General features: G+C 41.8%; 1 protein-coding gene across 4 annotated transcripts in view; it reads right to left on the bottom strand.

The window, feature by feature from the left end:
- Positions 1-2,841: 2,841 nt before the first annotated feature.
- Positions 2,842-17,995, bottom strand: part of EMCN (endomucin) — a 49,972-nt gene continuing 34,818 nt past the window's right edge. For 2 of the 4 annotated variants that reach the window (XM_005515238.4, XM_065062351.1), the window contains exons 8-12: positions 16,706-16,801; positions 15,671-15,695; positions 14,601-14,662; positions 5,748-5,810; positions 2,842-4,549 (exon numbers count right to left, since the gene is read on the bottom strand). In XM_005515238.4, coding sequence (XP_005515295.2) covers positions 5,752-5,810; positions 14,601-14,662; positions 15,671-15,695; positions 16,706-16,801 — 242 coding nt within the window. In that variant the 3' untranslated portion in view covers positions 2,842-4,549; positions 5,748-5,751. Of the gene's footprint in view, positions 4,550-5,747; positions 5,811-9,829; positions 10,035-10,383; positions 13,117-14,600; positions 14,663-15,670; positions 15,696-16,705; positions 16,802-17,995 lie in introns of those variants that run through there. The other 2 variants (XM_065062353.1, XM_065062350.1) reach the window with 2 other exon arrangements.

Here is a 17,995-nt window from a genome sequence, read left to right as displayed (position 1 = left end):
GCCACAGGGCGAAGGGCTGGTTACCTGCTCGTGGGTCTTTCCCCTGGCTACCTGCAACGCCATGGGTGGACCACATCAAAGAATCACAGAATGGTTTGGGTTGCTATGGACATTTAGAGGTCATCTAGTCCAGCCATTGAGATGAAGGTGAACAGATGGGCACACCAGCAGGTGTAGCTGGTGCTTGGAGATGCTGGGGTAGCAGGGAGGTTTCTGCCCCTGGTCCTGGTGCAGCTGGGGGGGGGAAGTGTGTCTGCCACGGCCCTTCACCCCGGTTGGAAAAGAAGGAGCTGAGAAGATTCTTCAGCTGCCTGTTCTCCGGGGTTAATTAAAGCCTGTGTTTTATAGATTGCCCTTGGCCATAAACTGAAAAGCTGCCTCAGTTGAGAATCAATAGAGTAATCTTTAAGCTCATTTATTTTATTAGATACAGAGTTCTAATTTGAAGAAACTGAGGACCCATAATTAGTGGTGCCAGAGAGGTCTTGATATTTATGTCTAAAGCTTCCTGAGGAGAGCGCTTTGTCCGGAGGCGCCGTGTGTTGGATGCACAAGTCCCGGGGAGCGCTCCAGCACTCCCAAAATCCAACAGCAGTGCCATAGCCAGCACGCTGTGCTGCTCCCTCCCCCCAAAATTGGAAGCCAAGCAGCAATCAGCAGCGTTGCCACCGTGGGGCACAGCAGAAAAGCCAGATCCTGGGGTGCCAGGGGCCAGAATGATTCCTGCCATCCAATAAGCAGAATAACAAACAAAAGACTGACCTGTTCATGAGCAGCTCAATGAGGCCTTCGGTCAAACGTGTAGAAATAAATACTAAAGTACTTAGAAGGTTAATAAGCTCCTTGTGGGGTTTCTAAAAGCACCTACTGCCTACCTCTTCAGCTCCTACTTTTCACGACTTCTTAGAAATAATTATTTTCATTTATCCATGCTGTTTTCTCATTTCTGTAGCTTTTTTCCTGTAAATAATGATCAAAACCCTTTTCTTTCTGGTATTTTCTCTCTTATGCAAGTCAAATAAGTTGCTTGACAGAGCATTTTAGAGTAGGAAGCCAATAGCCAATACACTGTACAACATCTTTTTTTGTTCCTTTAGTGCCTGCCTGTTTTGTTTGGGACTGGGTCCAAATCCCAGTGTGCCACAGTTGGTTACTCCCAAACTATTACAAGTGTTTTAACTGCACAGAGTTAGGTCTCTGGGAAGGGCTCAGGGAAATTTTCCTGTCCTTGAAGACAGTGACTTGTCTTCCCAAGTTGAGCCTGAGATAAACAGGGCTGAAAATGCCTTTCTTCTGGAAAACCTGAGCCCAAGAGGCTTTACTGACTGTGACTAACAACACCCCAACTAAGTCTTTGGCAGCCGGTTCTTTGGTCTTGGATTCTAACACGTGGTTCAGAATCATACGCTTGACCTGAAAACTTGTTTAACTAGTAACTTGTGAGCTGAACTAATTTGAAAGCAGATCTGTTTCAATCGTATTTGCGTGGGCATGCTCACTCCACACTGAAGTGGGCTTCATTTCTATAGCACATTTTGGCACGTAAGCTCAAGAACACTCCGTTTAAGTGGGACTGTCCACAGAAATTTAGTCAAACTTCAGTAGGAAGTGTCTTACAAATGTAGATCCACTTCCCTTGGTATCCTCATATAGACAAACCTTGCATGTGGAGGACCAGCTTTTACTTCTCTTGGATTTTTTTTTTTCTTTTTTGTACACTAGTGACCACAAAAACTCGAGTGGATCTTTTAGAAATGAGTTACACTGGAGATGCTAAGCCAGGCAACTGGATTTTTAATTTCTTTTTAATGTGCCTGAGCCATTGCATGCAACTTCTTTAATAACTGAGTTCTCTCTGCTGTTAGCTCATCACCTCCCATTAAAGCCATTTTCAGCATCTCCAGCTTTGCAGAAGAGCCCCAAATATTCTTCCAAATGCTTTCTGTACTTCACAGATATCCCTCAAGCAAATTCATCTTCTCCATATAAGCACCAGTTCCCTCCTGATCCTTCACAGAATCACAGAATCGACCGGGTTGGAAAAGACCTCAGAGATCATCCAGTCCAACCCTTGGTCCAACTCCAGTCCATTGACTAGATCATGGCACTAAGTGCCATGTCCAGTCTCAGTTTAGAAACCTCCAGGGCCGGTGAGTCCAGCACCTCCCTGGGCAGCCATTCCAATGCCTGACCACTCTCTCTGCAGAGAATTGCTTTCTAATCTCCAGCCTAAATTTCCCCTGGCAGAGCTGAAGCCCATGGCCCCTTGTCCTATTGCTGACTGCCTGGGAGAAGAGACCAATCCCCACCTGGCTAGAACTGCCCTTCAGGTAGTTCTAGAGAGTGCTGAGCTCACCTCTAAGCCTCCTCTTCTCCAGACTAAACAAGCCCAGCTCCCTCAGCCTCTCCCCATAGCTCTTGTGTTCCAGTCCCTTCCCCAGTCTTGTTGCTCTTCTCTGGACCCGCTCCAGCACTTCAATCTCTCTCCTGAACTGAGGGGCCCAGAACTGAACACAATACTCCAGGTGTGGCCTCCCCAATGCAGAGTACAGGGGAAGGATCCTGATCCTTCACAAGGATGGAAGTTCACATTTCCATTTACCACAAACTCAGGGGTTAAGAAGATCACATGTTCTCCATTTCTGTTCCCCACTAAACCCACCTCTTCTGCTTCACACACACCCACAACCATGCCCAGAGTATCTAACGCCTGCCCTCCAGGCTCACCCTAAAGAGTTCACCTCACTCTGAGCTACAGGAACGCAGAGTAACGAACAACAGTTGTAGCAGGAATGGGTAATGAATTGCACTTCTGCAATGAGAAAAATAAGAGCCGCTTACTTAATAAAGAGAATAACTTTTAATAAGCAGTTTGTTTTTTTTTCTTGACACGCCATGGTATTTTGTGAACAATTTTTGTGCAAACACATATACATGTATTTCACAATCTTTCTCTGCATTTTTCTAGTGCACTTTCAGTATGATGCAACATGCTACAAAATGTATTTTTTTAAATCGATATGAAAATCCACAATGATTGCTTTTTTACACAGGAAACTTCAGCAATCAGGAATCTGAGTAGCTGCAGATGCCAACTAGTGTGTTTTAGATGGCCTGACCTTTCCAAAGTAGGTATCCAAGACTCCTCTGCTCCTGAGCGACCCAAGTGATCCAGGAATCCAGGATCCACCTAAGTTCAGCTGCAGCATTGAGGACACTTGTTGGTTCCCCATCTTTTACAGAGCTTCATCAGAAGTTTCTCTTGGTGTCGCTTAGACAGAAGATTATTAGTCCCATCAAAGTGGAAATAAGAGCAACGGTCAAGCTCAGGGCAATGAACACATTTCAGCATCCTGTACAAACACGAACTAGTAGATCTGCTCAATCTCTTACCACATTGCTAGTTAAGTTTTACTGTTTCAGAGAGAGAAGTTCCTCAAAAGCATTGTATCAATAAGTATGAAAACTTAGATCATTGCCCTGGCTCCTGGTCCTGCACTTACAGCACCAGTTGTCATTGTTCCATTCACCAATAAAACAATGGAGGTTCTTGGCACTCTACCCGAGCCAGTGGTTTAAGACCGAGCAGATGCTCACAGTAAAATAATTTTCAAACATTTGTAGCTCTAGAAAAGTAGGATACATGCAGGTAGAAGCACTACTTGATATTTTTGAATTGCCAGCTCTGTACAAATTAAGAGAATCTGTAATTAGTACTTGAAACACTCTTTAAACTTCCAGAGTTATTCAACAACCCACAGGAATCCCATGCATTGCTCAGAACAGAGGGAAAAAGGTTCATCTGTAAAATTGCTTATCTTGCTGGCCCCCACTGTGCGCCCCAGGCTATATAGGAGACATTTATAGCGTGTGTAATGCAATTAGCCAAGGAACAGGTGAAAATCAACTATGTTGCCTGCTACATTACAAAGATCATATCTAGTAATTTACAGAACTTCAAAGAGCCTCAGTGCAAGGTATATTCCTCCCTTCACAGGAAAAAGCGCACGCTTCAGCATTTCACCCAGGCATTCCATGCTGTAAACATTTATGACAAGTGAAGTGTGTGCTACAGTGAGGAGTCTCGTGGAAATCACTGAATTCTTTTTCATAGTGGCAATTTGCCCAGTACTGTTTCAAGGGTCTGGCCCTGTTTGTATTTTGCTACATACAATTAAAAGAACCCTACCTACCATAAGTTCAACAAAATCTGTTAACATATTCCTTCCTGTATGTACAGAAAATGCTTTCAGTAACTACTATGCAAACATCACTTGATTTTTACATTCTCTTCAACCTTCTTGAAAGTTTTTCTGCTCTTACTATATGTGAAAATAATAAATACATACGATATACCAGTTATTAAGCCATCAAAAATTACATGTCATTCCAGAAGGGACAGGAGACACCTGAGATTCAGAAGTCAAGAGCTGGTCATGAATGCAAGTGTCCTGCCTGGTAAAAAGCTTCAGCTGCTCCACGTTTCCTGTGGAACCGCGACTTTGGTGGGAAGTTTGTGCGTCTTGTGGTAAAACAGGCTGCTTCACGTCTGAAACAACAACAGCATCTCAAGATTATTACTTCACATAGGGTTGTTCAGCAACATAAGAGTAACTCGGAATGGATGACATAAAGTAAATCAAATATGGGATATACAATAAGGAGTAAACCCATTGTACATTGTCCTGCATCTGCACAAAGAGAATCACCTCTGGGTTTTCAATAACGTAGGTAAAGTTGCGTTCTGCTGCTCTAATTCAAGGGGCAAATGTCATTTTGTCCTCACTGTTGGCATCAAGAAAGCTCAGTTTGTACATCCTTGTGGAAATGAGAATGGCCTCAAAACATCAAAGATGTTTTGCAAAAGGGACTCTCCACGTTTCTGGTCAACCAGATCTCAGTGCAGTGCGACAGGACCTGTTCTAGAGGGGCTTCATCCTGCAAGGATGGTTGAAGTCTAGGCTTTGTCTGGGCCAAAACCTTTGTCTTGTCCATCCCACACATGCTGTGACACCTGGTTCCTCAGGCCAACCTGCTTCTCTACCTCCCATCAGCACCCTGATCACACAGGGTCCTTCCCACTGCCCTCAGCAAGGGACGATGTTTCCTCACAACTCCATGGGAAATGGAGATCGTGGTGCCTGAGAAAGCTTCGTGCATGAAGGAAAATGCAGCGCCCACATCACGAACAGTGGGTTTTGGGGGTGCCCTGACAGTCCTCTGCCCTCACACACATAAAAATGCTGTCCAACACCTGCCAGTTTTGCACCTTAGCCACCAAGGATTTTAAGCTAAAATAAACCACTTCAACGAAAGTGTGATGTGGAATGGACACAGGTTCTTCGTGAAACCAAAGGAGCTGAACGCTTCTAGGTACCAAGTTCCATTTTTTATAGGTAACTGCCTTTAAGAATCTCTTACTTCTTACACAAACAGGAAGAAAATTCACCTATTGAATTACAGCCAGGAGATGCTGAACAGTTAAAGCCAAATGCTATGCCTAGAGAGCTGTGCAGCTTCTTCAGCCCCTCAGTTCGCCTGGGATTCTCGTCGTGATGGTCTGCTCAAGCTGAGCTTTGTTTAAACCGCTGTTCCTTGAGGCTTCCACCAACCGAAGTCATTGTTCTTTATGTTTTGCATTTTTAACCCTTTTGTTTAGTTACATGGCACAATATTGAGACTAACAAGTATTAACAAACACTAACAAACACTAATAATACAGGACATGACAAAAGCAATTAACTTACATATTTATTGCTGAGGTGTGAAGAGTTGTCGAGTTTTATTCTTCCCCTGAGATGGGTGCTCTCCTAAGAAACAGAAAATATATATATTTGCATCAGTTAAACATACAGAGACAAAACAACAAAGGAGAACACATCACTGCCCACCATACAAACCAGCCAGTCTCCTTGTCAGGCTTAATGAGCAAAAACTGTCCACACAATAGAGTTTTACTATTTTTTCTGTGTTTTATAGCTTATTTCCCCTGTGATTTGCTCTCAAACGGTGGGTTGCTACCACAAAGTATTTCCAAGGCAGTTCTCGAGGGGTTAGAAAAGGCATAAGATTTCAATTAATTTTTAACTATGATTAGAACATTAAATCACATATATAAAAAAGAGATATAAATATAAAATTATGTTTTTGCCTATATCACTGAGAGCAGCTCAGTTTCTCCAAAGCAGGAAAATGAACATCAAACAACTTCAGTCAGGGATTACAGACAGTTCTCACTCCTCTTTCCCTGGAGAAGCGGAGCTGCTGCCAGCAATTCGAGGCAGACAAACAAGCCTCCAGATGAGGATGTATTCACAGCCGTCCTGTTTCCAAACACGTGTTCCAGGAACGCCGGTGAGATTTCTTTGCATCAGAGATTCCTACACGGAGATGAAGAGGGAATGGCATCCCCAGACTGGATGGAACCCCATGGAAATCCAAATAGCTCCGGGGAACCACCTTCTGCGTCTCTGCTCATCTGCCGGAGACAATTTAATGTCGGACACGTACACGAGAGGCAAGAAAGGGAGGAGATGTACTGCATTCTAGCAAAAGTGAATATGCATTAAAAATCTCACGTGCGATATATAGCCTGGGGTTGGAAATTGTAATACAAATTGGGATTATAACAAATTCACTGATTAGGCATTTAAATAATTAGCAGTCAAATTAAATAGTTGCACTCCTGAAGAAGATAAAAAAGGCTCATCAGTGGTTTTCAGACAGTTTTCTCGGCAGCAAAAAGGGCTCTTTAATTCAGTGCAGCCTTTTGAAGATGATGGAAAACTTGGTATCTAATGGGGTAAGAAGAGGAACACTGAAAATTCTTCAATAATAGAACAGTGGTCACTTCTCAAGTGTTCAATTTTGGATAAAATAATTTCAAAAAGATCATAAAGTGTTGTTACGTTAGAGCGCCAGAAGTTCTGATGATGTTAAATTTCAGCTAAAAAGGCCTTCAGGAACCGCTTCAATAATTCATAATGTAAGTTTTTAGAGAAAAGGAAAGCCTAAGCTTCTGGTAGAAAAAATGAAACGTTTCAAGAAGATTGGTACATTTGTGGCAGGTGAAAAGTTTTTGTTAGATAAAAACATTGTTTCGAAAAGTTGGAATAAAGTGGATCAGCTCAAATACTTCATAGTTTTGTACTAGCAAAGGAATGAGTTTTTCAACAACTCTAATTTCTTAATTTGTCTGATGAGGGTTCCACTCAGGTAGTTGCATTGCTTTGCCACTGCACTCCCGAGAGGGCAGGAGCCTGCAACAATTCCAAACCAAAACCAAGTTATTGCTGCTCCATGGTGGCAAATGTGTCTGAAGATGTTTACATTACAGGGTATATAATCATTAGTGCCAATTAACAATCCAGTGATGAAGACAGAATGATGATATACTGGAGGAGAAACGGTCACACAGACACTCTGTGCTCAAGAGTAACAAGGGTAACACATGGTTTTAGACCCGGGGCTGCAGGACACCTAAAGTCTGCACAGAGAGGTGCCTACAACAATTTTGGAGTCTAATGGCTGAGCAGTTTGATAATGTGCCAGAAATTCAGCTGCAGCACAAAGAGCAGGTGAGTTGCAAGCGGGAAGACAATTTTATTGATCTCAAAACAACCTTAACTGACTAAATTCCAAGACCGCAAAAAACCAAACTTGCCCGCAAACCATCACCCACTAAAAACAATGGATTAGACATTGCTTCCCATAAGGGAAATGAAAAAAAACCAAACACCTTGTGTTTAGTATTTTGTTAGAACAGATGATATTTTAGTTGAATGAAGAAATTATTTCACACCAAACTGGCTGATGGAGAAAATACGCAGTGAAGCGGCGATGCTCAACCAGTCTAGACAGCTCACCTGTGTGAAATGAAGGCTGCTGTCAAGTGAGAAAGGGTAGAGCTATGCAAAATATACCAACAAGAGTGGATTTGCTGAACAACATCAGTGAAAATTTGGCTTTTATTGATTCTGGATTATGAGTTTAGGGGAGGATGACACACTCAACCTCTATTGCTGCACGCTAGGAGATGGAAAGCATCAAGAGAGACTTGAACCATCAGCTTCTCACAATACAGTTATACAGCGTCTTGCATAAAGTTATCAGTTGATCCAATTTGATTTCCTGCTAATGGGTTGAAAATTCATCGTGTGTTTGTCCACTTCGGTAAGTGAATGAGTGGACTGCGAAAAATGGGAGATGGAGGGAACTGGAAGGAAGTATTTGGTGCAGCTAAAAAGGTTCTGTCAGCTGCAAGTGCAACGTGACCCCCTTTGCCTGGGTCCTACCTCGAAAGAAAAGATGCACAGCTCGAGAAAGAGGCCTTAGGCAGAATATTTGGAAAGTGAAATGAAAATGACATGGAAATTTTAGCTGACAAGTAAACTCTTCCATTAAACCCTTTATTCTCCCTCTCAGCCTCCTGTGTTGCACCTCTTTGGTGACTTTTGTCTGAAATTGAATTGTAAACACAAAGACAGTGACACCTTGAAGTCTCTAAACATTACTGTCATATAATACAGACAGATCTGTAGTTAAACTGTCTGTTATTGCCGCAGGAGGCTGCAGGTGCCACAGGGGATAAGGCAAATTCATGAAAGTAAAAGCCTCCGAGAACTATGAACCATCAAAGACACAACCTCTGACTCGGGGCATCGCCAAGACTCTTGGACCCTTCTGCTGGAGCCCCCACCATCCAGACACCCCAGTAAACTGGCAATATGCACCAATGCACGCTGCTTTAAAAGGATGAGAATACGGAAGATGTAATAGGAAAAAATCTGTATTCATAACTCCTGATCCTTCAGCATATTTGTTTGAAGTGCACGGGAAGCAGACTGAGTACACGGATACTGAGGGCTCTGCAAAGTTAAACGTTTAACTGGGGAATTAATAGTACTTCAGTGAAAATGCCAAGCTTTTCTTCCTAATTAAATTTTCACTTGTGTGTATTTAATTTGATTTTTCGCTCTCACAAATATAGTCATTTCTGACGACTAATGTTGCATCCTGGTGCCGGTATATGTGAATAAGTAATGGACACATAATCAGCTGAAATTATCAATTGTATAAAATCAGTTTTGAAACTCTGAAACAAACATTTCTTGTCTCCTGTTTTTTTGGGGAGGCTGTTGTATTAATCTCACTGTAATTTCCTCCCCCCAGTTTGATTAGGAATCTGAATATATTATTCTGCATACATACACTGCAGAACATGGTGATATAAAGGAGAGTTAACAGGTCATATCATTATGAGTACAGGAAGTCTTTGACCTGGGTAAATCCCTCTTTGATGTTATTGTGAAAGCCGGAAGAAAACCAATATAAAAAATAGTCTTTGACATAAAAATAGATTGTACTGCATCTCAGACTACATTGTCTGGAAGAAAGAATTACTTGCGCTGTTATTTCACTGTAATATCCACTGCTGAGAAATTGCTTGTAAGTGGCAACCTGGTTTGGAGCAAAGAATTAAAGCAAGTTTTTCATAAAATACGATTGCAGAAATGTATTTTTTTATACAAGTGTAGAACTACTTCTGCAGGCACAGGAATCCAAATGTCTATTTTTACCAAGCTGAACTTCCCTGCCACCCACTGCACCTGTGCCCCTGCAAACTGCTCCTCGCCCCCATCGGCCGGACAGAGGGATGTGCGCAATTCCCTGCTCATAAACGGCTCACAAACAGGATCAGAAATATAGAAGGAAGCATGTGCTATTTAATGTTTTTTGACTACAGCTTTGCCCAATAGTCTCAGCTGGGAAGTGTGTGCAGTGAGATCTTTGTGGTGCAAGTAAACACAAACAGAATCCAGCCATCAGCTGCAAAAAAGCTGAGGAAGTTTATTCTTCAGTTCCCGTAAACAAAGAAAACACAACTTCAGGCTGTTATACAATACAAAGTTGTAAAAAAAAAAAAAAATACAGTATCAGTAAATGAGAAAGAGAAGGAAAAAGAAGCAAGTACTTGATCTGTCTCACTGTTGCACGGGGATCATTTTCTATGAAGCAGCTTCTAGTTTTTCTCCCTGCAGGGAAAATAAGAAAGACTTGATTATATCTCCTCACATGAGCAGGAACACCAGGTCTTACTGCTCCTAAGCACACAGCATGCCAACAGACTGCTCCCCGCTGACCTGCATTGCTTATCTCACAAGTGATAGGAGGAGGGAAGGGAATTTTGAGGGCCAGAATGGGTCACCTATAGACCCAGCTCCCCTCCTCTTAAAGGCATCCACCTGGGTCCTACACAAAATGAGAGAGAGATGAAACTACCAGCGTATGTTGAGAAACCCCACAGCCCTCTATGGAACCCAATGGCAGGGGTAAATTTCTCTGGGCTGGGCCCCCAATGAGATAAAGCCAAATATTTCTTACCTCCTTAAATGCCACGGTCCATGCTCAGATGTGCTCCGCATCATAGAAACCAAGGAGAAAGAATACTCTGCCCCAGCTCCTGATTTGTCCCGTTGTACCACAGCTACATCTGTGGTTTGGTGTGTGAGCAGAACAGTTAAACAGTGCCAGCATTTGGAGATTCGTGGGGAGCAGTGAAGAAGGTATTGTCACTCAACCACATCATTTCAGAAGACCACAGGGTTTTCCAGGTCCAGACTCTGGGCTGTCTCATCAGGTGCTGAACTTTAGGTGTATTCCAATGACTGAGGCAGGTTTCTGTGCTGAACAAGAAAAAGGGTTTTTCCTTTGTCCTGGGATGATTTTGGTGGTTGGTCACTATGTGTAGTGCAGTCACCAGCCTCTGATATCAAAGACCAGGAATCCTGAGAGCCTTTACAGAGAAGGCTTTGGAAATTCAGGAAGTCCAGAAAAATGCTGCAAGCATAAACTAGGATCATCTCCAAAGTGACTGAAGTTATGGGGTTCAGTTAATCTATGCCATGAAATCCCATATATCTTCAAGGTACGTAGCCCATCTTGTGCAAGGGATGCACCCAAGAAATGTTACGAACATCTACAGGCGGGAGGCACATCAAGCTGAAGCAGCAGATAACAGTCCTGAGGTTGTTATTACTGTTAACCAACAGTAGCTTTTGGAAGAGATGTGAAGGATATGGGGAATGCTGGTTGTTCTATGTCCTCGGTTCGCACTATTTTGTGCTGTCTGAGAGCCCCTCTAGATATTGAGTGATCCCTTTCTCCAGCGTGAATACAATAAGTTAAGGGTGTTTCACATGAGACAGGTCAGGTCTCTCCTGAAATATCCACGTCGGCCTTGTACATTTTCCCAGCTTTATTTAGTAGCAATGCTTGAATTTTCATTTGCGTCCACAGTGGGCACCTCGGGAAGCCCCAGTGCAGATGGACACCTTCCATTCCAAGTGCCTCAACAAAACCTGAGCCCCATCAGCTTTGACACATGTAATATCCTTCCAGCAAATTCAATGCAGAACAGGCAATACCCCTACAAGCCGAGTGAGCCACATCCTGCTCTATCCTCTCAAAAGAGCACACACGGGTTAGAAAACATGCCCTAATGAATCAGCTTCTGCTTAGGTGCCAGGATTATACCTAAAAACTCTGAAATATTACGTCACCTGCCACATTCCTATGAGACTTTATATTGAATATTGAACTAGTGTGCTGCCGCTATAAAGGCTCCTCATACATTTTACCTGCTCCAGAATGGGTACTTCAGGCAAGGGCCATAAAAGAAAATTTTCAAGTCATAACTCAGGTATCAATTTTTCTATAAAAAGTCATTAATCTGTATGGAGTAGCCTTACTCCAATTTCTATTCCTCAACTTTTCTGTTACTGAGGCATTTCAATCCCTCAACATTTTTCATGAGTCCTAAAAGGTGATCAATACCTTCACTGTTTTTCAGCGAAATACGCAAGAACCCTCACAGCAAAACTTAGGTATGTTTTCGAGACAGACAATACTTTATCATTAACACCACTGATGATGGTATTGACCTCTTAGTCATCAAGCAAAACCCTCCATCTTATATTCTCAGGAAATGTATCTACCACTGACAAATCAATCATGCAGTTCTGTGAGCTATATTGAATCCCAAATAAGAAATATTTTTGCAGGTAGATTTTCTGGAGTTCTGTGCCACAGAAAACCATCTTCTCTCCCTAGGAAGAGCCACCCTAAATTTGTCTGTATAGTCAACACGGAACAGCTGCGGTAAGTCCTGCATTTGCACATTAGTGTAAAACTTCTGCAATGATTCAGTAACCTGAGCATTTTTATCCAGGCTGCATTTTCAGATAAGATGCAAGTACAGGCACTTACCTTGTGTTGGGCATTGCAGTTCACTGCCAAATGTGCATGAAAATGTAAAGGTATTTAGTTTTGTCTGGTTTTTTTTTTTGCTTTACATCAATTCTCAACCATCAGTGACCCCATCTTTCTAAGAAGAGTTTTAAAACACGGCAATATTAAAAGATCAGTTTTACCTAGTGCCCTGATGATACCGCTCCATTAAAAATTATTTCTTTAGTCCAGGCTTAATGTTTTCCTGTATTCTTTCACATTAATTGTAGGTATTTGAAATAATGCCCTTGATTAAACTTAATTCAGCTATGCTTCTGAAAAAGGAGTGTTTTTTTTCTTTCAATTTACAGTCAGATCCTAATTTTATAAGTCCTAAAACAGGATCCTTCTGTAGTCAATGGACCTCCATAGGTCAACACATTCCGGTTCAAGATACATGCCCAAGACAGATGGGATAAATAGCCCTCTGGACACATACATCTCTTTCAACTGACCATGTGCAGCTGGCTTAATTTTTACATAGATAAAATAAGGCAAGATTAAACTCACCATAACCTTTGATCAAGATATATCACACACAACACTGACACATGGCTTTTCTAGGTTGCCTGCTTGAGCAGTTTGTGGCTCCTATCCTTATTTGTTTTGTATATATGTTTCTACACGTTTTTAACACAGTTATATAATCTCAAAATCTTCCCTTTGGAATAAAGAGTAAAAATAAAATAATTAATGCTCTTCAGAACTTTCTAGTTTCAGTCAAAATCTTTCGTAGCTTTGTTGGTGTGTACAGAGGTAGCTACAACACACACTTTCCAAATGGCCGAACAATTAATACAGCTTTTAATTGAGCTGGATTTCATGTGTCTAAAAAGGAAAAAAGAAGAACACATGTAAAGGAGTTTTATGCAGTGCAATTGTTTTCAGTAGTTGTAAGAGGGACCACAAGTCAGACATTTCTCAGGTTTCTATCTGCACTATAAGAAACGCCTAAGTTTTCATGTAGCCAGTAAATCTTATTCAAATGGGCAGGCGTCCTAACATATTTGAAAATACCTGTATGACTGACAAACATTTCTGTAAGAAAACAGGCCCTTCCTTCAGGCTGCTCTTAATTTAAGAAGCAAAGTGTGCCTGAAAACCTAGGGAAAAGCAGGACTTCCATTTCTGTGAAAGCACATTTAATTTTGAAACATATAAAGATGCAAGAATTCAAGAAAAAATGGTAGCTAGTTTAAATATGAATTGTATTAATGAGAAGAGGACAAGAATCTTGTCTTCTAAGTGGTTATGACTCATACTTTCCAATTATAGCACACATACATCGTACTTCTGTAGAAAAGAATATCAAGCATCTACTGGATGGAAGATATTTGGATGCTTGGTGAACCAGTTGCTGATTAACAGGCACGAGATCTCATCTTGTGAAAAAAACAGTGAGCCCGAGTCATTCTCATTTACCCTAAAAAAGCATCAAGAGGCTGTTTTTCCTGCAGGATTTCTGCAGATGAGGCAAGAGAAAAGGTGGGACCTACAAGGCTGAGGAAACAAACGACAATGGGTGAAGGGAAGAAGTTTCACCATGAATTGCCCTCCCATCAGAGGTTTATTTCTTTGGTTTTGTTGTTGTTGAATAGCTGGGAATCAGATTATTCAGAATTTTGTTCTGCCTCAGTGTTATTTTGTGGTACTCTGTTTCTTGTAGAACCTATAAGTGCATCCATCTCTTCACTTATATTGATGAGATTTTGCTTTCTTTTGTGCAAGTTACCTATCACCTCTGTTCCTTTGGGTTTTATTACCACTTTTTTTTTTTTTTTTTTTTTTTTTTTTGGTAAGAAACTGGATCAGTGAAGCAACAGGACAGAGAAATTTGCAATAAGAGTAGGATTTTCAGTGGAAAAGGTGGCTGGGTACAAGGTTGACTGAACGCTGCCAACACCAGCTCCAGCACAGCCCTATTTACATACAGCACTGACTCCCAAACCTTCTGGTCCCTGGGATGTTACCAGTCCTCAAACTTCCTTGTATAGCCAGATCTAGCTGATAAATCCCATAATCACCATTACACCAGAACACACCTACCTGCAGATCACTTAACGTCAGCGATTTATGAACATTATATTCCCAGTCATACTTCTCACTCCCAAACACCAATAGCACACACAGTGCAGCTGCTCTACAGATGCACAGGCTCCCAGTCTGGGGATTTGCACTCTAGATAAATTGTTTGCACTGACTTTGACCTGAGAGGAGCTGAAGATGGTTTTGCTATTGGAAATGGCATCTGAAAACTGCTCTTCTCTGGACCCAGAGAGGGAGACAGACAACCACACAGAGGAAACGCTCACCAGTCTCAGCAGAAGTTGTCTTCACAGAAAGAAGTTTGACTCCTTCCTTATCTGACTGGGCCCTGTTGAAGTCAGAAAACATTTAATCAGACGGTCAGCATGTGTGTTGGTCAGCTAAACAAAACTCTAACATTATGACCCAGAGGAGGCAGCACCTATGCTAGCCTACACTGGTAGGCTTGAAATGGGCTTTGCATGGGATCATGTGTAACTCTTCGTTGTGGAAAACACCATATACCAATATCCTTGAAAACAGCTTTCACTTAAAATATATAATAAATCAAGTTGCATGACTCTAGGTTCAATCTAGGGCTCCATAGAAGAAGTACATCTAAGGGAAAAGACGGAGTGATAATTTTTCTCTGTCAAAACAAGGCTTTTAGCCATGTTGAATTGCAAGAAGGATTGTGCTTCAGATGTCCAGGGAGTCAGGGCTAGCAAGTAAATCAGCAGCCCAAGTGTTGCTTTTGGCCATACAAAACACAGAGGCCGCAGCCAGACTGAGTCGTCTCTTGTACATATCTTCTAATGGATCTTTCTCAGTTTCACTCTCCTCAAATTCCTTATGCCAATACTGTTCTACATGAGCCTCTGCAAATGGACTAATGGAGAGAAGATGGCGTAGAGGAACATGAAACAATAAGGGACACGAGAAAAATAATCCAGACTGAAAAACATTGAGAAGAAAGCAAACATGAACAAAAAAAGGGGAGTAGGAAAGGATAAGGGAAAAAAATCAATGGGGCAGAAATTGGTAAAAGAGATGAAAAAGGACTGGTCCAATAGACCCTGTGGCACAGCACAAGTTGTTTATCCATTCCAAAAGGACTCCCTGCAAAACACTTGAGAGCTATCACATTTCTATGCATGCTGGAACAGCTGCTTATCATGCATATAGGTATGCAGTGACTGCAAGCGCATCTCTTTCAACAGGATATTTCTCTTTGGGGTGCAACCACTTATTATGTTTAACCAGGGAAAGACCAAATAAAATTTCACGCAGAATCTGCCGCATTCACAAGTGCCCCATGATAGATCTCAAAGCAATGAAAGAACAGGATTCAACCTACCGTTCAGTGCCGTTCTCTTGTCTCTCTGGAAGAAAGAACAATATTAATACCATTTTGACTGCTGGAACTCACTTCAGCAAACATTTAGACATAGCTATTGCAGTGTTACATATCTCTTGCTTCTGAATATTCAGTAATTTCCTCACACCTTCCTCTGTTTATCCGAGTCTGGTTTTCCATGTCGTTGGCTAAATTGGTTGTGACACACCGTTTGCCTTGGTCTACAGCTTCACCGCTCTGGTTTATATTGCCATGGCCCAGTGATTTCACAGCTGAAGGTTTGCACAGGTCTCCTAATTCATGCCAGTTCACAGGGAGAGGAAAACCACAGTCTGGATTCAGATCAGGTTTTCACACTTGCCTGTGGCCCACTTAGGCAACTCGCTGAAGCATTTGGCAAATGGAATTGAATGGAATTATAGCTTGTTGTCTTCAGTATTTAACAGACAGCAGCAAAACAGATACTGGCTTTAGGTGCTCTGTCAAAATGACTGTTTCTGAAAACACTGTTTGCTCAGGGATTTTGTTCCCAGGTACATTATACTGTAACTGGAAAATTTTACTTATATATAATGTATATATGTATGCATATATCAGGTATTTCCTGAAAGAAAGAAGTGGTATTTCTTTGCCCATATCTATAACAGAGATAAAATAAATATAGTGATGTTGTTAAACAAGATCTCCAAACTCAGTTTTCACTGTCTTTTTCTACCTGATTGAGTGAGTGTTGTTGCACAGCTGTTTGTTAGCAATTTGTAGCTGCAAAAGCATGAAGAAAAAGCTTTATGGCATTATATAATCTCCAAAAATCAGAGACATTTTTGCTCCCTCTCTTCTTCATACTGATTTTGAAAATGAAGTGTTACTTTCCTACTTTAGGCAAAATACTTTGAAATACAAGAAGCTTTCCTATCAGTCTACTGCAACATCTATGATTAAAGTAATCCAAAAAGGCTTCAGAGATCTTTCAATAATAAAAAGGCACATGGATATACATTTTTTTTCCCCTCTCAGAGAAAGCAAACCAAATACCTGGAGTTTTCTTCTGGCACATTCTGTACAAAGCCACCAGCGAGAAGGCAGCGAGGGTGATGACTATCAAGGTGATGACAATTGGCAAGATAACACCTGTAAAAGAGAGAGAACAAAAGAGGGCAACAAAGATGCTGAAGGGAGTGGAGCATCTCCCGTATGAGGAAAGGCTGAGGGAGCTGGGGCTCTGGAGCTGGAGAAGAGGAGACTGAGGGGTGACCTCATGAATGGTTATAAATATGTAAAGGGTGAGTGTCAGGAGGACGGAGCCAGGATCTTCTCTGTGACAACCAATGATAGGACAAGGGGCAATGGGTTCAAACTGAAACACAAGAGGTTCCACTTAAATATGAGAAGAAGCTTCTTCTCAGTGAGGGTGACAGAGCCCGGAACAGGCTGCCCAGGGAGGTTGTGGGGAGGGAGGATTTAGGCACCTTCCTTCCCCCACCCTTAGTCCTTCCCTGGCACTTGTGCTGCCTTCTAGACCTGGTTTCACCCGTTATTTTTGTTGGAGAGTGAGGTTCTACCACCTACCCCCCTGGGACCACCATAATCTCAATTGAAATATTCACAATTCACACCCAACATTGATGGCCCCCAAAGGCTTTGCAAAATAGTCATCTTTCAGGAATAAATTTTTGATGCATGCGATTTATTTTTTCCTCTTCTTTTGAAAATAAGGCTCATCTGAAATTCAGCAACTGAAGCAATTATTTCTCTTTTAACATTGTACACCCAGAAAGGCACCGAGGAGTTACATAATGCAGTAACATTCCCCACAGCGCTTACAACCAGGGATAGAAAAACGCAAGATCTCCTTTTCAAACGAGGACATTTCTTTCCTTTTATTATTTCCCACCATCTGCCATTTCCTGACAGGTGTTTCCCAGCCAAGAAGCAAAAAGGAAAGAATTATGTAATGAAGAGAAGCTTTCCCAGGGAAATATATAAGCCTGATTTCTCCCCAGTTATCTTTTTTATTAGTATTATTATTATTTTTCTGGCAATAATCGGCCACATTCAAATTTAGCACTTTCTGGCCTGCTGGCCTAAGCCCTGTGTCCAGGGAGGCTGTGGCCACATTCCTCAGCACCAGCCGTCATGCCCGCCTGATATTTAGAAACAGCATATTCAATGGCTCTTGATGCAATTAATATTTAATATTCATATAGATATGTGTGTGTGTCTGCATCTATGGAACCAGAGGGAGAACTCGGAGACAACTTTACAGTGGAAAAACATCAAACAAATGTTACTAAGCCAGTATTTTGGGTGGGAAGTAGCAGAACT

The sequence above is a fragment of the Columba livia genome, chromosome 4, assembly GCF_036013475.1.
Source record: "Columba livia isolate bColLiv1 breed racing homer chromosome 4, bColLiv1.pat.W.v2, whole genome shotgun sequence".
Taxonomy (NCBI): domain Eukaryota; kingdom Metazoa; phylum Chordata; class Aves; order Columbiformes; family Columbidae; genus Columba; species Columba livia.
This window is presented reverse-complemented; position numbering and strand designations above follow the sequence as displayed.